Here is a 24,758-nt window from a genome sequence, read left to right as displayed (position 1 = left end):
TAAAGACTTGATGACGCGGCTCTTTACCCATGTGATCAGCCGTGCCCAAGTATAGCTGTTCACATGTAAACAAGGAAATGCCGGTTATCGGCTCTCCTCGCCTCACACTGACAGAGTGTGAGGCAAGGAGAGCCTATCAGTGCCATTTCCTTACAGGGAAGACTTGTACAGATAATCAGAGCACTGATCATTGGTGCAGCCCCAACAGTGCCCAGCAGTGATGCCAATTTGTGCCCATCTGTGATGCCAATTGGTAGCCCATCAGTGATGCAAGTCAGTGTTGCCTTTCAGTGCACATCAGTGCCTGCTCATCAGTTTCACCCATCAGTGCCCATCAATGTCGCACATCAGTGTGACCTATCAGTGCTTATCAGTGCCGTCTATTAGTGCCTCCTCATCAGTGCCAATCAGTGCAGCCTATCAGTGCCCATCAGTGTAGCTTCATCAGTGCACATCAGTGAAGGAGAAAAATTACTTATTAACAACATTTTCTGACGGAAATTAAGAAAAACTTTTTGTTTTTCAAAATTTTCATTTTTTTTCACTTTGTTTTTTAGGGAAAAAAATTAAAACCCAGTAGTGATTACTTACCAGCAAAAGATCTATTTGTGTGGAAAGAATATTAAAACTGTAATTTGGGTATAAAGTTGCATGACTGAGCAATTGTCATTCAAAATGTGACAGTGCTGAAAGCTGAACATTGTATTGGGCAGGAAGGGGGTAAAAGTGCCTAGTATTGAAGCAGTTAAGGACTGTCCCATAGCACATTTTCTGCTACAGGATGGCCCTACATGCAGAATCACGTATATATATGTGATTCTGCATTTTGTGCCTAGGGGGCGCTGGTGGCCTGCTTCTGCTGTGTTTACTCACAAAAGAAGCCGATCTGCAGGTGCCGAGCACTGGATGTCATGCTGGCCCCCACCAATCATCAGGCGGAGACACAGAATGGAAATCTGTGTAAACAAGGTCGATCTTAGTTCTGACAGAGGGGTTGAATTGCATGTCCTTGCAAACCAGGGAATAAAATCAGTCAATTCCCTGAGTAAAAGCAGTACAATAAAACATTGACTAGTTACACAGTTAACCCTTTGATTGTCCTAGATGTTTAACCCCTTCCCAACCAGTGACATGAGTACAGTGACAGTGCATATTTTTTTAGCACCGATCACTGTATTAGTGACACTGGGTCCCACAAAGTGTCAAAAGTGTCAATTAGTGTCTGACTGTCCACTGCAATATCACAGCCCTGCTATATTTTGCTGGTTGCCGCCAATACTAGTATAAGAAAAAAATGCATAAATAAGGATTCCAGTATATATACCATAGTTTGTAGATGCTATAACTTTTCCACAAACTAATCAATATAAGCGTATTGGTATTTTTTTTACCAACAATATGTAGCAGAATACATATTGGATGGAATTATGAAAATATTCGATTTATAAAAATAGTTTATTTGATATGTTTTATAGCAGAAAGTAAAAAAAAAATTTATATTTTTAAAATGTTGGTCTTTTTTATAAAAAGCATATTTATAAATGAACACCGCCAAAAGAAAGCTCTATCTGTCTAAAAAAAATGATATAAAATTTGGGTACATTGCTATATGGCTGAATAATTACCACAGCACAGTAGACGGAAAAATTGCCTGGTAATAAAAGGTTTTTACAGGCTGGTGCTCAACATATGTAAATTTTTTAAACAGTATTATTTTCATTGTCAATATCCTCAGTTCTTTGATATAGGGCTGTCCATTTGACAGTAACAAAGTATGACACACAAGATATGTACATGCAATGAAGTTGACGATACATACATTAATGCTGAATAATATTTGGCAGCCCAATCTTTTAGTTTGTAAGTCTAGCAGTTTTTTTTTATATGTATCCAGGAATAAAGATTTATAATCATGTATTTAAATATTATTCAGATGTATTAAATACTGCATGATGGTATGTCAATATCTGCTCTACCTTTTTTTTTTCCTTTCATTTATTGAGGTCGAAGTTTGCATAATTGCTTTTTTTGCTGCGGTAAACTGAAGTTTGATTGGTTGTGGATAGATTTGCATACCACATTTTCTCTTTGCATTCTCTGGCAGAAAAAAATAAAGATTTATGTAGTCTTTCATTGCAATAGCCTTTTTCAACTGCAGTTCTGTGGGACCCTAGGCTTCTTCCTGAGGTAGTCTATAGTTCCTTGAGCAATTAGCAGTGAAGGACTAATCTTCTGTCTGATGGTGTCTGTGTAGTTACACCACCAACTTCACTGAGCTATGACAACAGAGTGGGACCAATTGAGCCTTTCCTCTCATCTCTTAGGTAAGTAGCCCCTAATGCAGTTGGTGTTCTAAGCTGTGTGTGATGGGGTCCTCTGACCACTAACTAGCAGTCTAATGCCCCATACACACGGTCGGACATTCCAACCACAAAATCCATCTGATTTTTTCCGACGGATTTTGGGCCAAACTTGTCTTGCATACAAAGTTGGAAAATCCGATCGTTCTGAACGAGGTGACGTCAAACACATACGTTAGGAGTGTAAACCAGTAGCCAGTAGCCAATAGCTTTCATCTCGTAATTTATTCTGAGCATGCGTGGCATTTTGTCCGTCGGAATTGTCTACACGCGATCAGAATTTAAACAATCGGATTTTGTTGTCGCAAAATTTTAGATCCTGCTCTCAAACTTTGTGCTTCGGAAAATCCGACAGAAAAAGTCCAATAGAGCCCAAACACAATCGGATTTTCTGACAACATAATCCAATCAGACTTTTAACCGTCGGAATTTCCGACCGTGTGTATGGGGCTTAAGAAGATGCTTCTCCCAGAGTAGAGTGGTTCTTTTCCCACAGTAAGAAGGCATTTCTCCACCCAACCACCAATAGGTGCACTCAAATGTGTACTCTGTTTTTCATTTCTAATCATTATTAGTCATTGTAGGGGCATGCGTAAAAATGGTTCTTTTTGGGTATCAGAGTACTGCACCTTTCTTTTATGTATCAATATAGCTACCACTTACTGATCATACAAATGTACTGGGAATTGGAGATATAATTTTATCAGGGGTTCTCTGAAACCTGAAAATAATTTCAGGGGTTGCTACTGGTAAAATGGTTGAACAAGGCTGATTCAGAGTGTATTTAGCAATGACGTTCTTAACTGAAAAACAAGCATTACGTGATATGGTGTATGTAGGATCACTTGCAAGTGCGTATATGGTTTCCTGAAAATATTAGAATTACAACCTTTTTAGTAATTTAGTATACACAAAAATTCTAACGTAAAGCGTTTATCAACGGCAAAAAAAAAAAAAAGCATTCTACTCCTTTAGAGCATGCTATATGACACAGTGCTTGTCCTGTGCCATTTGGTCCCCTGTAACACCTAAAAAACCAGGCTGATCCTGCCAGTTTCTCCCAACCCCTCTGTGAACTGACCACGGTGTATCATGGCTGCTGAGACCAGACACCATGGTCAGTTTAGGTGCCTCTGTCATCAGCAGCCTGATATCCACTCTCCTCTCTGCTCCTGTGTCCTCCTTCCCCTCCCCTCTCTGTCTGTGTGTGAGTCACCCCCTACTGCTGCTCTCATAAGACTAACCTGTATACACCATCAGTACTGCCTCCTATTGCAGTGTCCCCCCTCTGTGAATGATTTATAAATATAAATGCTGTAAATACCTCATTTAAGAGCTGCGATTGCGATCACATGACCAGCCAGCCCTCTCCTCCTCTCCTCCAGACTGACATCAGCAGAGAAATCTCAGCCCCGCCCCACTGCAGCTCTCAGAAGAGGAAGGGAGAAAGCTGGCCAGTCATGTGATCGCAATCCCAACAGTGAAATTAGGTATTTGTAGCATTTATTTTTATAACTCACATACAGAGGGGGATACTACAGTAGGAGGCAGTGCTAATGGTGTATACAGGTTAGAGAGGCTTAACAACCACTTAAATGTATATGCATCATATATAATCACTCAGTAACTTGGATTCCCATTTTTCCATGCATGTTACCATGTTGGTTACACATTTTCATGTACATTGACATTAATTTTTGGGGAACATTTGGGGGTAACACATGTACATGCATTTTGGGAAATATCCCATTCATTTTTAATTTCGCATGAGCCCCCCCATGCATGTTAATGCAAGAAACACTGCAACTCTTCAGCAATGCATACAAGTGAATGGCCATGGGTTGTGATGTATTGTATTGGCACAAAATAAGTCAGATATTAATGAGCTATAAATGTTGATAATATTACTCCCTACACCTTGAATGAGATGCATTGGCACTGGAATGATTATGTTTCCAGGAGGTGAACGGGTGGGGGTAGGTCCATTTACACCACACAATATAGAGCATACATGTTATAAGTTACACATAGCATGTAGAACAATTAACACAGGGATATCACTTAAAAAACTGGGCATATAGTGAATTCACAGGCACAGCAAGCGTAGCATACACACCATTCACAACATGAACACCTAAAGCACAACAACTGAACTGGCACATTGTACAAAGCAATCACAATACACAAAGTAGAACATTAACATCATATACATGGTACAGAATGTACACAGCATACATGCACACAACAATATTACAGAATGAATACAGCACAATGCGCACACATGCATACCCAACAAAAATCATACACAAAACAAAGTGCACGCAGGTTGGTTACACAACACAGAAAATGCACAGTATAGAGTGTATATGACTCAGAGATTATACAGAATATGCAGAACAGAATCCATGTAGAATACACAGAGTACAGCAAAAAGAACATAACCCAGAATATATACAACATATATGGCACAGACAATGCACAACACCCACCACAGATCATGCACAACACAAAACATACATAGCACAGAACACACAAATGACAATCAAAACCAAAACCAAATCAAAACCAGGCATACAATGTTTACACAGCAGAGAGTGTGCACAACATACATTGTATACATAGTACAGAACAGAGAGCATACACAATGCACATCACACTGTGTACCATGGCCAGATTTAGAGGAGTACTGGGTTAGGCTGCGCTCCCTAAAATTTCAGTTTAGCCTGCACTGGGGGCATGGCCAAGATGACTGACAGAGTCGATGTCTAATTTGTGAGCTTGGCTGCCTCTCTACAATGAAACAGCCTCTGCCATGTCCTTGTCTGCTAATCACTGCTCTTCTGCCTGGTGATTCTATCCTTCTCACAGCTGAAATAGTGAGTATGTCCTGCTTTCACTTGATCTCCCGAGCTGCCAGCATGACTTCTGGCCTAGGGAGCACTGTACTACTGCTCCCTGGATTCTTCCCACACTCTCCTGAGTTGAGATCAGCAGGTGAAGAACTATCAGTGCCACTCCCTGCATAACCTGCTGACCCACTACTCTCCCTACCAGTCCTGTTGCTCCTGTTTCACTACTTCTGAGGTGGTTCTGCCCCACTGCTGCAATCTGTTTCACTCCCCTCTTCCATATTTTTAGAGGCTAGGGAAGGGTACATAGCTCTCCCTTATCCCTGCTCTTAAGATCTTTTGATACATCTTCTGGCATGGGGTCCCTGCACTGTGGTCCCCCAGAGTCCTCTCACTCCCTCCAGGATTTAAATGTTTCTAAAGCTTTAATTTGTTTTTCTTAAATAATACTAACTTGTTATACTTATCTGCTCTGTAATTTTTCTACACAGAGCAGCCCTAAAGCTTCTCTTCTGGGGTCCCCCTCCAGTGCTCCTGGCTCCTCTTCAGCGAATGCCCCCATAGCAAGCCACTTGCTATAGGAGCACTTGTGTAGGCTTGATCATGAGCTGAGTCTTTGTGCATTTATTGACACATACTGCATGGTTTTGCCCCACCCCCTGCTCCCTTCTCATAGGAGTTGGTTGGCAGCAGCGGGAGCCCCTGCATTGATATAGTTGTGACCTCTCCTGTTTTTCCCCACTTATATTTGTAACAGCCAAACCCCACCACCCTTTCCTCCTACCTCCACCCTGGATGTTGACCTCCTTCTTTCATTCCTGCACTGCACACAGTCTAGGCACAGGCAGCAGAGCTCCTCTTCCCCACACAACATATAGCTAAGATTAGATTCTCTTAGGCTTGATTCACACCTATGCAGGTTGCAGTTGATGCATATTCCAGGTGCATTTTGTGCTTTTCAATACATGTTTTTGATCCATTGAAGTCTATGGATCCAAAACCACAACCTGCTGGTTCCTGGTCCCTTTCATAAAATGCTCAGATGTGAACGTAACCCATAGGAAAGCATGTTAAATGGACAGTAGTGTGTTTCTGCAAAACTGAAAATGCACTAAAAATGCATAGGTGTGAACCAGTCCTAACACACAACCACAATCTTCACAGTTTGTAGCTATCTGGTATGTTGCAGTTCTGTAAAATAAAAGTGCAGTGCTAAAAACACATCTCTGAATAAACTGAGACCATAAATGTTCATGTGAATCTTAAAACCAATATTAGGAACCCTATGTGTGATGACTCCAAAAGTATAAACTAAATGTTCATAACATCCACTTGACATCAAGGATAGAAACAATCCGTGAAGAAAGTTTCAAGTAGAATATCCATCATCAATTAGATGAAGGCTTACCAGAATGCTTGGACCCAAAAGGGCGTACGCCCAATGAGTCTAAAAGGCTTGTGGTGATGCACACCAAAAGTAAGGGCATCAATGCAGATGACCTCTGATATGAAAGTCAGATGTTCCCCCAGATCTTCTGATGGCTCTCAAGGGTAGTGACCCCCATGGTAAACACTCATGGAGCAGGGTGGATAGATTCTCCCATGCATATATATAATTAGGAAGGAGAACAAAATGCCACATAGTGTAATTTTATAACAAAAAAATGAGGTATTTATTAAAAGTAGGAAAACTCACATTTAGAAAGATAAAACGGCACTTTGGTACATGTGGAATGGCAGCAGTGGAACCTGTGCACTTTTATTTCACTTTACATTTTTGCAATTGTCTGCTTGCTGTGCTGGCTGCTGTTTATTGTTTAAAGGGACAGCGCAACTTTTATGTTGCAGTTCCGATCTGTGAAATTCCCTTGTTGGAATGGCAGTGCAGCCCCAGCTGTGTTCAGTGCAGGGATGGGAGAAGTTCTGCCAAGTGCCCTTCCAGCAGTGACCCCCAAGTGCCCTGCCAGCAGTGACCCAAAGTGCCCTGCTGACCTCTGTACACTTCCCTGCTGACTCCTGTCCTCTGCCCTACTGACCCCATGTGCACAGCCCTACTAATTCCTATACACCCCCTACTGACCTCCATTCCCTACTGCCCTCTCTACACTGTTGTACAAACTGCTAGCCTTATTATTTGCCCTGCCATCCCTCTCTACACTGCCCTAATGACCTCTCATCCTCTAACCCCCCCAACATTTTTCACTGCACCTCCACAACAGACAGGCTAGAAATGGCCCTGCAGTGTACACAGCATAGAACATACTTAGCACAGTTTGTACAGAGCACACATGCACAACACAAACAGCTAGCCTAGAATGCAACATGCACATTTGACCAAACAAAACCTTCACAGCACAAACAAAGCGCACATAGGATTCAGCAAACACAACAGAGACGGTTTAAAAACATTCACAGCACACAGTTTACACTTCACAGAAATTACAGACAATGCCACTACCAGTTTTGCTAATGAACAATTAGAAGCTATTGTAGTGGTCACAAAGGGGAAGGAAACTAGTGTATATATCATGTAGGTGTATATTAAGGAAATTCTCTGATAACAATTCTTTAACAACTTGGTGACATGTAGCCCTCAGAATTATACCTGCTCTTAGCACTGATTACCAAATGTATTGACATTTAGAGTAAGCATACAAAGAGAGGAGTTCCCCTTGGATAGGTCTTTTTTGATTGTGACTTCTACTCAAGTGCCGCTAAAGTCCTATCCAAGGGAATCTCCTCTCTTTGTATGCTTATATTTGGATGTTGGCACTGTGAAACAATCACTGCTACCCTTCTATTGACATTTAGAGTAAGTGGAGAGCCAAGGGAAAACGGCATAGTGTCATGCATAGATATATAATAGGGATATGTCTACATTATTTGACATGAAGAATATGGTGTGAGCCAGTGTATACATTGTTTCCTATATTTGCAAAGTGAGATAACTCCTTGAGCATGTGCAAACATCATTCATGTTTTAAAGCCCATCTGGGGCTAAAGCACATAGCACACCAGCAATGACTGTATGACTGTGTTTGACATGTATTTCAAATGTATGTTAAATGCAAGACACCCAGCTGAATAAGTACTTTGGGTGCCTACTTAGCCTACATAGTTGACCACCACTGGTGTAACTACTGTATGTAATGCAAATATGTGTAGGTATGTCAGTCTCATATTAGCACCCAAGACCATCATTAATATAAAGTGGTTGTAAACTCTCACATGTTCCCAGTGAAAAGACTAGCATTGGAAGATACACAGAGATTAAATAAATCCTCCTATTTAAGTTGTAGCTTTGCATCTGCTGCCATTTTCTATGTAGATTGTTTTGAAAACACATAGAAATAATTTCTCTTTCGATCTATCAGCAGGGGGCAGAGATCTAAAGTCTTCACTCAGCTGACAACTTTGAGTCTTGATTGGAGGGAAGGGACCCCCCCCCCCCCCCTTCACACAGTATGGAGAACAAGTACAGCTGTGGATGACAGTCACAGGCTGAGTGCTGCAGCTCCTTCCTTACTACCAGTTTAACTTTTGATGTTGGGAAAAGCTGCTAGAACTGAATCATGCTGATAGCAGAGATAAATGACACTCAGAGCTTTGGAGAGAGACAAGTACACAGTATAGAAAAATGTGCTTTTTTCATATTTAAACAGAAAAAATGCGGCATACAAAAAAATTAAACACATTTATAAATACGTATTAGTATGTAAATAATGCATGGAAGTCCAGAGAAGTAAAGGAAGTTCAATGAATCAACAACTGATCTCCCTCCACCTCGTCCAGCAGATATAAGGATAGTAAGGGTCCCATCACCATCACCCAACACGACAGACCCTTACCATCAGTGCAACGATACTGCACATGTAAAGACAACACTCTGCTCTACAAATCCTCCCAAACTATACTCTGGAGCCAGATCTTTCCAATCATGAAACAGGCATTAGGATTCCCATGTAGTTCAGCAGTCATATGGGTAAAAAGAAATAACATCGCTCATTGCGCAGATAACTTTAAAAACATTAACCAACTTATTGATGAAAAAGTTCCACTCACATTTTAGTTGATTCAAACAAGCAAACAGCTGAAGCATCCAGCACTTTAGTAACAATCGCTGTAGTGTAGTCTGTTCTAAGTCCCACGTCAAGCCAGGCTCCGCCCAACGTTTTGTCACTCAAAGTGCATCATCAGGGGCGTGGCTAGAGCATCTATATATTTTTTTGTGCGCCAATTTTTTTCTGTTTATATTGTGTATATATACAGTGGTGTGAAAAAGTGTTTGCCCCCTTCCTCATTTCCTGTTCCTTTGCATGTTTGTGACACTTAAGTGTTTCGGAACATCAAACCAATTTAAACAATAGTCAAGGACAACACAAGTAAACACAAAATGCAATTTGTAAATGAAGGTGTTTATTATTAAAGGTGAAAAAAAATCCAAACCATCATGGCCCTGTGTGAAAAAGTGATTGCCCCCTAAACCTAATAACTGGTTGGGCCACCCTTAGCAGCAACAACTGCAACCAAGCGTTTGCAATAACATGCAATGAGGCTTTTACAGCGTCCTGGAGGAATTTTGGCCCACTCATCTTTGCAGAATTGTCCTAATTCAGTTACATTAGAGGGTTTTCGAGCATGAACGGCCTTTTTAAGGTCATACCACAACATCTCAATAAGATTCAGGTCAGGACTTTGGCTAGGCCACTCCAAAGTCTTCATTTTGTTTTTCTTCAGCCATTCGGTGGTGGACTTGCTGGTGTGTTTAGGATCATTGTCCTGCTGCAGAACCCAAGTTCGTTTCAGCTTGAGTACACGAACAGATGGTCGGACATTCTCCTTCAGGATCTCTTGGTAGACAGCAGAATTCATAGTTCCTTTTATCACAGCAAGTCTTCCAGGTCCTGAAGCAGCAAAACAGCCCCAGACCATCACACTACCACCACCATATTTTACTGTTGGTATAATGTTCTTTTTATGAAATGCAGTGTTCCTTCTACGCCAGATATACTTGGACACACACCTTCCAAAGAGTTCCACTTTTGTCTCATCGGTCCACAGAATGTTGTCCCAAAAGTCTTGGGGATCATCAAGATGTGTTGTGGAGAAATTGAGACGAGCTTTGACGTTCTTTTTGCTCAGCAGTGGTTTTCTCCTTGGAACTCTGCCATGCAGGCCATTTTTGCCCAGTCTTTTCCTGATGGTGGAGGCATGAACGCTGACCTTAACTGAGGCAAGTGAGGCCTGCAGTTCCTTGGACGTTGTTGTGGGGTCTTTTGTGACCTCTTGGATGAGTCGTCGCTGCGCTCTTGGGGTAATTTTGGGCGGCCGGCCACTCCTGGGAAGGTTCACCACTGTTCCATGTCTTCGCCATTTGTGGATAATGGCTCTCACTGTGGTTTGCTGGATTCCCAAAGCTTTGGAAATGGCTTTATAACCCTTTCCAGACTGATAGATCTCAATTACTTTCTTTCTCAATTGTTCCTGAATTTCTTTGGGTCTCGGCATGATGTGTAGCTTTTAAGGATCTTCTGGTGGACCTTACTGTGTCAAGCAGCTCCTATTTAAGTGATGCCTTGATTGTGAACAGGTGTGGCAATAATCAGGCCTGGGTGTGGCTAGAGAAATTGAACTCAGGTGTGGACAACCACAGTTATAGTATGTTTTAACACGAGGGGCAATCACTTTTTCACACAGGGCCATGATGGTTTGGATTTTTTTTCACCTTTAATAATAAACACCTTCATTTACAAATTGCATTTTGTGTTTACTTGTGTTGTCCTTGACTATTGTTTAAATTGGTTTGATATTCAGAAACACTTAAGTGTGACAAACATGCAAAGGAACAGGAAATGAGGAAGGGGGCAAACACTTTTTCACACCACTGTAGTTCCCTGCAATATAGTACGAGCTAGCATTTTTATTAATTTTTTTTTTTCTTTCTGATTTAGCGCAACAATTTATACTTGTCTTTTTTCATATTTGTTTGAGGGTTTACATTTTTTTTAACAGTTAGGTCTATGACTCTGAATGAGTCAGGTTAGCATTATATAGCGAGATGCAGGTCACCTGGCATTGTTATCTGTTATTATCAGTAGAACATGCGCTTAACAGAGTACGTAGTGGATTGGGGCAAATTTAAACAGGGGTGGAGGAAAAGAGTTTGTGTTATCCATAGCAACTAGTTGGATACCAGTCTTCTTTCTGGTTTACATGGGCTACATGGGCTAAACAGGCATTATACTCTTACACTTTTGTGCGGTAGATTATAATTTGTAGATGTTCCAGCAGTATTAAACCCATAAACAAAAATTTATTATGTTGTAGCTTACCACTTCATAAATGTGGTGGCTGCATAGTTACTGTTTTTAGGCTTTTTGTAAAACCTGTAGTGTGAATGCAGCCTAAAGGGCAAGCATCTAGCTGTGTTTCCACATATTTACAGATTGTATTCTCAATGCCCCAGGATCTTCAAATACTGGACAACTGACATGAAAAATATGAAGACTCCCTAGTAGTGTGAAAAGCTCTATCACCTCTTGCAAGTTCTTAATGGTCCATCTCTATAATAGAAGGTCTTCTTGTACATGAGCATATATTTGCAACTTAGAGACCTATAATTTTGGTCTTTGAAAGAGATATCTAAACTGGGGTGTCTTCAATTTAGACCTTGGGGCCATGTAGTACTGATAGAGAGTGCTAGACTCATCCTAAAAGGGGCCTCCACCCTATACTGTTTATAAGTGAAAGTATACATATCTTAACAGTTTCAATCTGATGGCAGGCCCTCTGGCAACCTCTTTCCATTGCTGCAGATGCAGATACCTTGCAGGATAGTTTGTCATGTTCATTGATTTCAATTAGGAATTTTCCTTAGCACAGATAGGTAGAATCAGTAGCAAAAAAAGCAGCTTGCTGGACGAATTTAGTGACCTAATAGATAACACTCCCCATTAACACTCAACCCCCCCCCCCCCCCGCCCCCCAAAAAATGCAAACAGTATTGGGAAAGGGTCTTAGTTAAGCATTTTGTTAAAAACATATATTAGTCGACACAGAACATTTGTATGATTTTATGTTCATAGGCATTGAAGAGAAACCTCCCAAAATACTTTATAGCATATTGAGGTTGATTTACTAAAACTGGAGAGTGCAAAATGTGGTGCAGCTGTGCACAGAAACCAACCAGTTTCCAGTTTTTTTGGTCAAAGCTTAATTGAACAAGCTGAAGTTAGAAGCTGATTTACCAAGCACAGTTGCACGAGATTTTTTCACTCTCCTGTTATAGTAAATCATTCCCATTATCTCATAGAAACCCTTAATTATCTATTGGCCAATAATAGACATTGCTAAAGTATGCTTCAATAATTACCTTTTAGTTCAAACATGCATTAGAAGTAAAGATTGAATCAAAATTGCCCAGCATAACGTCAGATATGACGAAATGTGTAGGGCAGAGCCTGCTGTGACGTCATCACGCATTACCAGAAGCTGTCAGGAAGCCATTTTTGACTGGAGATTTTTTATAGACGAGCGCTGTCTGTTCTTATATTATGTGAGTATTCTATATTTTGTTATTAAAGAAGCATTTTGACAGTCTACACTGAGGAGTTTCTATTTGTATTTTTAATGTACCACCAGGATAGAGTTCTGAATGAGGTTTCTTTCCCACATACACATTGTGAGATGACCAGTAAGCCCTCTTCTTATTGTGGACAACACAGATAAAAACCTACATGATGCCATATGCCCAATGCTTGCTTTGACCTATCATTAACCTGATGGTCATTGCAATCTGGTAAGCCTCATATGGCGACACTTGGTGGAGGATCCTATTAACTGCACAAGCAATGTGGTCCTATCAACTGTACACAGAATATTGTCCTTTCTCATCAGTGTTTTGGGTCCCACACCTACTTTTCTATTGATTACTTTTGGACTGCACGTTCTATTTTTTTGTTTACACTTGGACTTGGTTTCAATTAATTTATTGATTATTACACTCACATTTTTAAACTATGCATAAGGATATTAGCGCAACATTTTTCTTTTCCAGCTCTGCACAGAAACCAATCAGCTACAGTCGTTTTTTTTTTTTTGGCAAAGGTTAAAGTCGTTCTAAAGTCAGAAGGTTTTTTATCTTAACCTCCCTGGCGGTAATCCCGAGTGTGGCTCAGGGTTAAATTTCAGTAGCATTAGCGGTAACCCCAAGCCACACTCTGGATTGCATTGCAGAATCATGGTGCAGTATACTTACCTTGTCACCAGGATTCTGCAATGTCCCCCCACTGTGTTTGCTGGCAGGGCTGTCTTTAATATTGATTGGACCCTGGGCAAACATTTTCTTGGAGCCCCCCCTTCCATGTAATTTTCGCTCTCCACCTGCTCTGAGACATACAATAAATAGCAGCTACTTTACTGTATTAGATTGTGATTGGTTAACAGAGGTTACAGTGCATCATTGCTTCTCATTGACTGGCTGCTAAAGGTTACAGCACACATTATGGCTCACTGATTATTTGCTACAGGTTACAGCATGTGACTTCTGCTTGTTGATTGGTTGCTAGAGATTATTGGACATCAATACTTCTCACTGATGGTTACTAGAGGTTACTGGAAATCCTTACCACACATTAATTAGTTGCTAGAGGTTACTGTGCATTATTACTGCTCACTGATTGGTTGCTAGAGGTTGCGGAATATCCTTGCCGCTCAATGATTGGTTTCAAGAGGTTAGTGCACATCATTACTGCTCACTTATTGATTGCTAAAGGTTACAGCACATCATCTCCTTACTGCCTGCATGCCATGGACTGGGGAAGTGATTCATCAATAGACAGAAAACTCATAGGGAGCCTCCCTATGATCAGTGGCAATGCCAGGGGGAGTGAGATGTGGCAATGCTGGGGGGGTTGATGGGATCAGTGGCAGTGGTGGGGGGCTGGGATTAGTTAGGAGGCAGGACACTGTTGTAGCTTGGAAATCTTTGGGCGACTCTACACTGACTAGTGACCCCCAATGTAATGAGGAATTTACAATGACCACCTATGTAAGGGGGGGGGGGGTTTACACTGACAACCAATGTGAGGGGAAATTTGGACTGACCACCATGTAATGGGGGATTTTACACCACCCAATATAAAGAGGGATTTCTACACTGAGACCAATGTAATAGGAGCATTTACTCCAACAACCAGTATAAGGGGGAATATACAATGACCTCCAACTAAGGGGGAATTTAATGAATGAATAATAGTTCTGGACAGTCGCACTCCAAAAAAGCCTTTTATTTAAAAAAAACACACTGAATCCAAAATGCATGTCACAGCAGAACAAGACACTGACGCGTTTCGCACTACACACAGTGCTTAGTCACTATTTTTCATTCATTGCTATATGCATTGCTGGCACCTGTGGCTTCTTTAGCTGGACGGAAAGCCTTGTTACCTGACGATCCTCCTGAAGCCGTGGCATCCCCTTTCCTAAGGGGGAATTTACACTGACAATCTGTCAGGGTTGGGCTCAACCCCTCCTTCTCTGAGCTGGCCGCTCAGCTGTCGGCTAATTGCCAGCTCCTATCTCTCCACAGTTACTTAGCTGTTGATGATATCCTGCTCCTCAGTCCTGCCTACTTAAGCAATCCAGTCCAGAGGAGCTCTGCCTTTGCCTTGTTCAACATCACAGAAATCTTTGCGACCCTGTTTAAGACTTGCTTTGCTGGCATCCCTTCTGGCTCCAGATCCTACTTGCTGTTCCACCCCATTGATGCCTGACTTCTGGCTTGGCTGAGTATGTGTTCCGGTTATTGAACTTTGGCTATGTTTTGACTATGTTTGTTCTTTTTACTTTTATTATTAAACAAGCGTGATTTAACTGTACTTCTGTCTCAGCCTGATTTCATGGTTTCTGACACAATCATTGTCAAGGAGATTTATACTGACCACCAATGTAAGGTGACACTTCTACACCGACCACCAATGTTTGGGGGGATTTTCACTGACCATCAATGTAAAGGGAGATTTACACTGACCACCAGTGTAAGGACAATTTTGCACGTACCATCAATGTGAAGGGAAATGTACACTGAAAACAATGTAATGAAGAATTTACTCTGACTGCCAATGTAAGAGCTTCACTGGCCACTAGTGTGAATGAAAGGATTGTACACCAAATCCCAATGTAATGAGAACATTTATACTGACCACCAATATAACTGAGACATTTAGCCTGAATTCACATATCTTTGTGTTGGGAACACATGCAAAGTCCCTTTCCTGACACCTCAGAAATGTGCTGCCCTTTAGCAGATACACAGAAGTGCCATTAATTGTTAATGACACCCTCAGACATCTGCTGAGATGTGTGTATTTACATCCATCAAAATTCACAGTGCTGTAGCACCATGTTATTTTGAAAAAGGGTTCCACCTCCAATTTGTTTACCTTTGCAGAACAGGCTGATGTTAGGTTTAGTGACCACAGTTGTAGGCAGGACTTTCCAGCATGCCCCTTTACCTCCCCAGTGGGCAGCATTCAACAGAGGTGATGGTGGATATGACCTCAGGGGGGCATGATATACATATGAATGCTGCCTCTATTTACATATCAATGCCACTGGTCTGTGACTATTTACATATCAATGCCGGTTATTTACATGTAAACACAGCGTCTGCAGGTGAGTCATCTGTACACAACAATAGGACAGAGCTGGGCAGCATTAGTAACAGGACTTTACACTGAGATATCGGGACACAGCACAGGACTAAAACTTAAAGGGGCAAGGGAATTTAAACTGGGATAGTTGGCAAGTATGAGGCAGTTGCTTTGGGCCCCACAACAATGATGGGGCCCAGGGCAGCTGCCCCTTTTGCCCTGCCTTAAAGACGGCCCTGTCTACAGGCTGTGCCCTCCACCCGATGCTCTGTGTGCCGGGCTCCTTATTAATGCGAGCCTCACGACGAATGGGGCGGGATCCAGTGGCAAATTCAAAAATACACAAGACATAACACATACAGTACACTGTAATCTTACAGATTACATTATTGTATCAAATAGTTTCACATCCCTTTTGTCCCTAATGCTTTTTCCAGTGCCCTCCATGCACTTTTATATTATATATACTGTTCTTTCTGCCTGGAAACTTGAGATTGTCCATAGCAATCAAAAAGTGTCCCTTTACATCAAAATTGGTTTTAGACCAGCTAGAAAACAGCGAGAGCAAATTAGAACACTTGCAGAATTGAGCGATAGTAATTTGTTGGGAAATGTATTTTATTATTATATTATTATTTTTTATAATTATTTATAGTTATTTATTATATTATAATCTATGATTTTGTGTTTCAAAATTTACCATATCCTGGATATCTATTAGACTTTTGTTTGGACAGATTTAAGTGTGTTATTATTAAGAATTACAAGCCTACAATATAAATGCCAAATTTCTATGCAAAACAATGTGCCGCTTTGATATGCAAATATCTGCCATAATCATACTGCCAGGGAGACTACAGTGGTAGTAAATACTGTTACACCACTTGTACCTACAGGTAAGCATATAATAAGGCTTACCTGTGGGTACTGTGCATATCCCCTAAACTTGAACAGTTTAGGAGATATTCAGAGTGCATGCAGCCAGTGACATTACAGTGCCAGACCTTCAGAGCTCATGCTGTAAACAGCGGCTCCTGCATGCATGCGTGTGACTGACGTCATCACGCCCCCGGCCACTCATGTAGCTGGAGGCCACGAACCCGGAAGGAAGACCAGGGAAGATGTCAGCCCCCTCAGCAGGGCTTCGTTCTAAGGTAAGTCTCTCATAATGTGCTAGTATGCAATGCATACTAGCACATTATGGCATTGCCTTGCAGGAATTGTTTTTTTTAAACCACATGTGGTTTACTACTGCTTTAATGCATTCTATGAATTAAGATAAAAAAATCTTACAGTGTGCAGCAGCCCCCCTCAGCCCCCCTAATACTTACCTGAGCCCAAGACTCACTCTCCTCATTGGCTAAGACAGCAGCAAGGCGCCATTGGCTCCTGCTGCTGTCAATAAAAGTCAGTAAGCCAATGAGGAGAGAGAGGGGACAGGGCCAAACCGTGGCCACACCAAGCAGCAACTCAGCTTGGGTGACCCTATAGCAAGCTGCTTGCCGTGGGGGCACTCAGCAGGAGGGAGGTGCCTGGAGCGTGGGCGAGGGACCCAGGAAGAAGAGGATCTGGGCTGCTCTGTGCAAAACCACTACACAGTGCAGGTAAGTATAACATGTTTTTTTTTTTTTATTTAAAACAATTAGGGCACTTTCACACGGATGTGTCCATGTACGGGCTCCACTTTGCTCAGCAGGGGATTGCTCTGTCGATCCCCACTGAGCAGGCAAATGACAGGTCTATCACTGGACCTGTTAGAGCGCCGCTCTCCTCTATAGGGGATTGGAAGAAGACGGACCTTTTTCATCCGATGCGATCCGCCAGACGGATGGAAAAGTAGGGCTTCCATCCGACACACTTTAGCGGATCGGAGCAGGTTGGATGTCAGCGAACATGTCCCCGCTGACATCCGTCCCTCCATAGACCTGTATGGAGTGTCCTTTCAGGTCCGCCTAAAAAACTGACAGGTGAACCTGAACGGTCCACCTGTGTGAAAGGGGCCTAAGACTTTAATTGAACAAGCTGAATTTAGAAGCTGATTGGCTACCATGCACAGCTGCACCAGATTTTGGACCTCATCCTCATTATCTCATAGAAACCATATAATGGTTTGTATAGATTTTTTTATTATATAATGGACAATAATAGACATTACTTCAATAATTACCTTTTAGTTAAAACATGCATTAGAAGTTAAAGTTTGATCAACACAATCTTTTTAAAAAAAAAGATCATAATCATGCATTCCTTTTGAAATGGAAATATTCTTATGACATATAAGTTTAACTGTATAGCAGATGCAACAAGAACTTGACCAAGAAGCAGCACTCACCTGGTATGAACACGAAAACTCATAATAACACAAGAAAGAAGTATACTTTTGATCAGAGCAGTGTCAGACTTGATTGTGCAGTCCATTTCTACTCGGTACACAAGTGAACTAGTGTTTAGTGTGGATTTACTCGCCTCCCACTCTGCATTAAAAAAAAGGAGAATCCATTAAGTTTCAAGCACATCAGCATATACAGTTCTTCGATTCTCAATATCAATACTGCTGCAACATTTTTTTTTTAAATTATAAAATGATTAGAAGAAGATGGATACCGAAAACGTTACCCCTTATTTTGGCAAGCATCAAATAGATTTTATTTTTAAAAGGATCAGTTAATAAATGGTTCCGGCAATTATTACATCGATGAAAGTATCATTGTTTGATCCTAGAGGCAATTCTGTATCAGTTCCACAATGCAGTCTAGCAGCTAGCTGATCGATATGGTTAACCCTGGCTATGCTATCATACAATAGGTCCGCACTGATCTAACCTGTAGGTCTGTGTACCAAGGAGGCTTCGTGTTGGAGTAGCGGCATCCTTGAGCTGAGCTGAGCTGTCCAGCGTGGTGGTGCTGAAGCCTGTCTCAATGACTGCTGTGGTGCACCATTGTTGGGCAAGGGGCAAATCATTATCATGGCAAGACTGCATGCTGTCCCATAGTCAGCACTAACTCCTTTACCAATGCCTATAGATAGATAGATAGATAGATAGATAGATAGATAGATAGATAGATAGATAGATAGATAGATAGATCGATCTATAGCTATAGCTATATATATAGATATATATATAGATATATAGATATATAGATATATATATATATATATATATGGATTATCGCAGCAGCACAGCTATCATTCAGCGAATGGGGATTCAGCTTGTCTCACACAAAGGTCAGCTACAGTCTCTTTATTCTTATATTACTCTGAACAGCCCCCCCCCCAGTTTTTAGACAGGACCCCCTTGCTGAGCTCACTGTACTATTGCAGCTATGATGTTGAACGTCCACAGACCCTCTTTTTTCTTATTTATTGCAGATTTTTACCCCCCCACTTATCCCTCAGCAGGTGTTAGGTAGTTATTGCAGACATCACATGTTAACAGCCTTATGCACTTCCTAAAAGCAGTCAAGCCATTCATCCTTAGCAACCACACATCACAGAGAATGAGCTGCGAGCTATTGCTTACCGAGCGTGCCTTTGTATCAGGGCCTCAGGTAGGATGTAATGCTCTTCACCTCCCGTCACCTTGGTCAGGGTCTTCTTCTTTTTTTGGATGTGGTCCCCTCAGTAGAAGTGTGCACGGTGCTAAGGATGCTGAATGCTGCTGGTGGCCTCTCCAGATCTGCTGGAGCTCAGCTCCTCCCTCCGGGATGAACAGATCCCCAGTCCCTCTCTCAATGAACAAGTGTTCTTCTCCTCGCACTCCTCTGCATCTCCTCTCTACTTTTTCTTTCCCCGTGGCCGTGGACAACTCCCCTGTAGCTGCTTGGGCTTTCTCTTAAGTGCTGGATCAGAGGGAAAGGCAGCCCAGTCTATCCAAGCTCGTAATGAGCTCCCTGGAGAAATCCACAAGTTGAGAGGAATGAGGCAGCTTGGACAATTTGGCTGCCACGTTCCGACAAGTAGGAGTCAGCCACGTCACCCAGCTGGGGCATGGAGCAGAACCCCGGGGGTCTCCATTGCAAGTAAAGAACTCATTCCCACATCTACAAACCAAATGCTGTGCCTGCTACATCACCAGGGTTATTGATCTCCTTCATGCTCTATGCTCTGGGAGGGGGCTGGAAAAAACTGGGACACTATATATATATATATATATATATATATATATATATATATATATATATTCACTGTATCAGCAATCAATACATAATTCATCCTTTATACATGTCATCTGACCTAGCTGTCAAATGTGGCATTTTCTTGACATGATCATAAGCTTTGATCTCTTTGTTACATGTAGCTTCTTTCCATTTGGATTAGGTAGTGAACACATTTTCTGGCTATGCATACGTTTCCATTGCAAAGCTGTTTGTGTTAGTGATTCCCCACACAATTATCTTGATGAATTCCAGAAGCTGGTGTAACCCTTTCAGTGCTATCGTTTGTTATTTACACCCAGTCCTTGCATTGATGCTTCAGCTTACTGAGACTGATTTACTAAAGTTGAGACAAATTTTGTGAATTTTCCTTCCACTACTCAATCATGTGAAAAGCAAATTCCTGTTGACTTATTCCATCTTCACACGATTGGATAATTGAAGTGAATGTTTACACAATTGATTGTGTGGGCATTCTCATTTAGCAAATTTGACCAACTGTGTTGTGTATGGAGATATCAATATTCAATCTGTACATGCCAGATATGGCTAAACATGTTAACATAATTAAGAGTTTAGCAAGGTACTAGAGTTTATATACTTTTTAAAATATTGATTTATCCTAAACAAAGCCCTTGGTTTCTGTAATCTATGGTATCTCTATATTCTGTAAAGAAAAGTGCAAAGTGCTGTAACTTATAGCAACCAATCATCTCTAGATTCTGTATAGAAAAGTGCAGTGTCTTGAAGCAAGTAATCATCTCTATAGTCTGTAAAGAAAAGAGCAAGATGTAGTGAGTTATGGCAACCAATCATTTCTATATTCTGTATAAAAAAGTGCAAAGTATTGTGACTTATACCAACCAATCATCTCTATATTCTGTAAGGAAAAGAGCAAGGTGCAGTGACTTAGCAACCAATAATCTATAGATTCTGTACAGATAAGTGCAAAGTCCTGTGACTTATAACAACCAATCATCTCTATATTCTGTAAAGATAAGTGCAAAGTGCTGTAACTTATAGCAACCAATCATCTCTATATTCTGTAAAGAAAAGTGCAAGGTGCGGTGACTTATAGCAACTAATTATCTATATATTCTGTATATAAAAGTGCAAGGTGCTATGACTTATAGCAACCAATCATCTCTAGAATCTGTAAAGAAAAGTGCAAGGTGTAGTGACTTATAGGAACCAATCATCTCTATATTCTGTATATAAAAGTGCAAGGTGCTATGACTTATAGCAACCAATCATTTCTAGAATCTGTAAAGAAAAGTGCAAGGTGTTGTGACTTATAGCAACCAACCATCTCTATATTCTGTATAGAAAAGTGCAAGGTGCAGTGACTTACAGCAACCAATCATCTGTATATTCTGTAAAGAAAACTGCAAGGTGCAGTGACTTAGCAACCAGTCATCTCTACATTCTGCATAGAAAAGTGCAAGGTGCTATGACTTATAGCACCAACCAATCAGACTTTATCTGTCATAAATATAATTTTCTCAAAGTAAAAAAATCGTATGATGCTAAAGTACTTTGCCCTTTATTTTTATTTAGTAGTCCTGACTATTTGTAAATATCAGAAAATGGCAATATATCTGTAGCTCCAAAATAATGAAAAACAAATTCAGTTGTTTTGGGGTGATTGAAAAATCCATTAAAAATTAACTGAATGAAATATAACATATGTAAGATTTCTGAAGCCTATGCACGATTTGATCCAGGATTTTGGCAATTAAAAGAAAACTCAGTACTGCAGTTTAAGGAAGTATCAGTAGAGGGCACTATGCTTCCATTAGGGGTGGCATGCATGGATAAGGGTTGCAAACATCATGATTTGAATTTTTTAGTCTGATATTTCTTCGCCTTATCAGAGGGTGGAGCAGTTGTACTATAAAACGCAGAATCTAGTGGAAATATTCCCAGCACTGCTACAGAACAAAAGCAGTACAGATTATTGTACAGTACATTCATTTCATACTAGCTGACCAATGTACTTGTTAAAATTAATCATTTCTTAGCCACTTCATATTTAACACAGCATGTCATTAGTTTGGTATATTACGGTGGGCTTATAAAACACCAAAGAATTCTCCAGTGTAACGTTTGAGGTAAGACAAAAGTAATAATAAAAAAATTAAGTCTGCTCCCAGGGGCTCTGCTACAATTGCTTGCATTTATATGGATGAATGCAATAACTGCATGACCCTGAAAACTAATAGAGTACATGTGCAGCTAATGTTGCGTTACTGTAAATGACATGGAAACAGCAGAAAATTAGAAAAAAAATATTTTCATGACATATGTAAAAAAAAAAAAAAAAAGTAATAAAAAATATGTCTATATCACATTAGGGGTTTCTGCTAGTGGAGAATGGAGATCACTGAAGGCTATGCGACATGAATGTGATATTTTATCTTTAATTTATCTTCATTAATGCAACTTCTTCAGTCCTTGTGCGTATGGCTTTGTTGAAAAAGAATGCAGTCCTTGGCAGAGATACTGTAGTTTTCACGCTAAAGCATTAGATCTGCATTATATTGCATGCAGCCTTGTACTGTATGTTAACATAGTAACTTGCAGCTATATAGCTCATGCCAATGGTCACCATTTTTCTGGGTTTGTTGTACATTTGGAATGCACATCAAACGTATGTCAGCAACATCTAATTGACTTTAATTAAGCACTATACATGGTGCTTCAGAGGCTGTGTTTTACCAGCATTGTACTAGGTTTCTTTAGACGCAGTGGGGTTGATTTAATAAAGGCAAATAGGCTGCTCACTTTGCAGGGAACACTTTGCAAGCAAGTCAATGAGGTGAAGCTCTGCTGGCTTTAATCATCCAATAACATACAAGCAAAAATTATGTTTTTTTTCCCCTTCAACGTGATTGGGTATGCTTTGCAAAATTAAACTTCACAACATTCACTAAGCTCTGGAGCAAATTCCTTTGCAAGGTGCAATTTCCCTTGCAAAGTGAATAGCATAATTGCCTTTAGTAAATCAAGCCTGGCATTTAAACTGCAAGCAAAGCAGGTCAAACATAACCCTTTCCTTATGCATTTTTTTTCAAACTCAGCTGTATGCATTTTAAATAGAAAATGCAGTGTTTGACATGAATGCCTATCAACATGAGCCACAGGGACAGGAGCTACACGCTGACGTCTTGCTGCCACTTCCAAGATTGGAACTGGTGGATCTCTTTGTAAGTGCACTGTTTAATTTGTCATGACAATTGTTTTTACTGGCATTTGGATGAAGCCTTTTACCTTTTTATGTGATATCTATACTTTTGAATAAATATACTACGCCAGGGGTAGATAACTATTCAGAGGTTGATCTACCTAGACAACATGTAGGAAATCAAAGATCCCTGGAGGGTGGGGGGGTTGGGGCGTCGGCTTCACCCTTTAAAATAAATAAAGCATTCAATAAAAACACATTGGGGGTTATTTATGAAAGGCAAATCCACTTTGCACTGCAAGTGCACTTGGAAGTGCAGTTGCTCTAAATCTGAGGGGTAGATCTGAAATGAGGGGACGCTCTGCTGATTTTATCATCCAATCATGTGCAAGCTGAAATGCTGTTTTTTATTTTCCTTGCATGTCCCCCTCGCATCTTCAGTGACTTTACTTCCAAGTACACTTGCAGTGCAAAATGGATTTTCCTTTAGTAAGTAACCCCCATAGTGTGTCACTATGGTGTCTTTTGCCCCACTTCAAATCATTCTCCCCCACCACAGTAGTATCATCTGCCATACCCTCCCCCACAGTGGTGTCCTTTGCCTCCTTTCACATCACCCCCCAGTAATATAATATGCCCCCCCACTGTAGTGCCCTCTGCCCCCACATGGCAGTGTCCTCTGACCCCCCCACACATGGTAGTGTCTTCTGACCCACCCAACAGTACCCTGTGTCCTCTGTACCCTCCCCCCATCGTAGTGCCCTCTGCCCCTTATAGAAGTGTCCTCTGCCCCCCCCTCCACTGTTGTGCCCTCTGCCCCCCATAGAGGTGTACTCTGCACCCCCACACAGTAGTCTCCTCTGCAGCCCCTACCCCCACAATAGTTCCACCTGCCCCCTTGTAGTGCCCTCTGCCCCCCATCGCAGTGTCCTCTGCACCCCCCACACACAGTAGCATCCTCTGCCCCCTTCTGTAGTGCCTCAGTGCCCCTCCATAGCTGTGTCCTCTGCAGCCCCCTACTTCCCCCCACAATAGTTTCCTCTGCCACCCCTGTAGTGCTCTCTGCCAACTCCCATAGCAATGTTCTCTGAACCCCCCCCCCCCCACACACACACACACACAGTAGTATCCTCCGCCCGCTCTGTAGTGCTCCCCATAGCAGTGTCCTCTGCAGACCCCTACTCCCCCCCACAATAGTTTCCTCTGCCACCCCTGTAGTGCTCTCTGCCCCCCCCCCCCATAGTAGTGTCCTCTGCTCCCCCCCATACACAGTAGTGTCCTTCTGCCCCCCCCCCCCCCATAGCAGTGTCCTCTTTAGCCCCCTGTCCTTTTCCTCTGTACTGCTGATTGTCCCCATTGTAAAAATGGAGCTGGTTGACCATGTGTGAGGGATCCTATTGATGCTAACACCCATGTTACTGCTTTAATTTCAGTAAGTGCATTTTAGTTCTGTTGCTCACGTGCGAATGAGAGAATTTCTATTAGGTGGTGAAAGACACATTCTCTGTGGTAATATTTATAACATATTTGGACTTTTTTGCTTTGGACTTTATTTTTTC

At 41.4% G+C, this 24,758-nt stretch overlaps 2 protein-coding genes across 2 annotated transcripts in view; one reads left to right on the top strand and one right to left on the bottom strand.

Moving 5' to 3' along the window:
* Positions 1-19,863, bottom strand: part of GABRA5 (gamma-aminobutyric acid type A receptor subunit alpha5) — a 344,050-nt gene extending 324,187 nt beyond the window's left edge. The window contains exons 1-2 of the mRNA XM_077482775.1: positions 19,382-19,863; positions 18,194-18,335 (exon numbers count right to left, since the gene is read on the bottom strand). Coding sequence (XP_077338901.1) covers positions 18,194-18,279 — 86 coding nt within the window. The 5' untranslated portion in view covers positions 18,280-18,335; positions 19,382-19,863. The remainder of the gene's footprint in view (positions 1-18,193; positions 18,336-19,381) is intronic.
* Positions 1-24,758, top strand: part of GABRB3 (gamma-aminobutyric acid type A receptor subunit beta3) — a 540,236-nt gene that overhangs the window by 214,598 nt on the left and 300,880 nt on the right. The gene's annotated exons all lie outside the window — the stretch shown is intronic.

This window comes from Lithobates pipiens, unplaced genomic scaffold (genome assembly GCF_037356315.1).
Source record: "Lithobates pipiens isolate NorthernLeopardFrog02 unplaced genomic scaffold, aLitPip1_a1.2 Scaffold_16, whole genome shotgun sequence".
NCBI lineage: Eukaryota > Metazoa > Chordata > Amphibia > Anura > Ranidae > Lithobates > Lithobates pipiens.
Note: the sequence above shows the minus strand (reverse complement) of the source record. Positions and strands in the feature narration are given on the sequence as shown.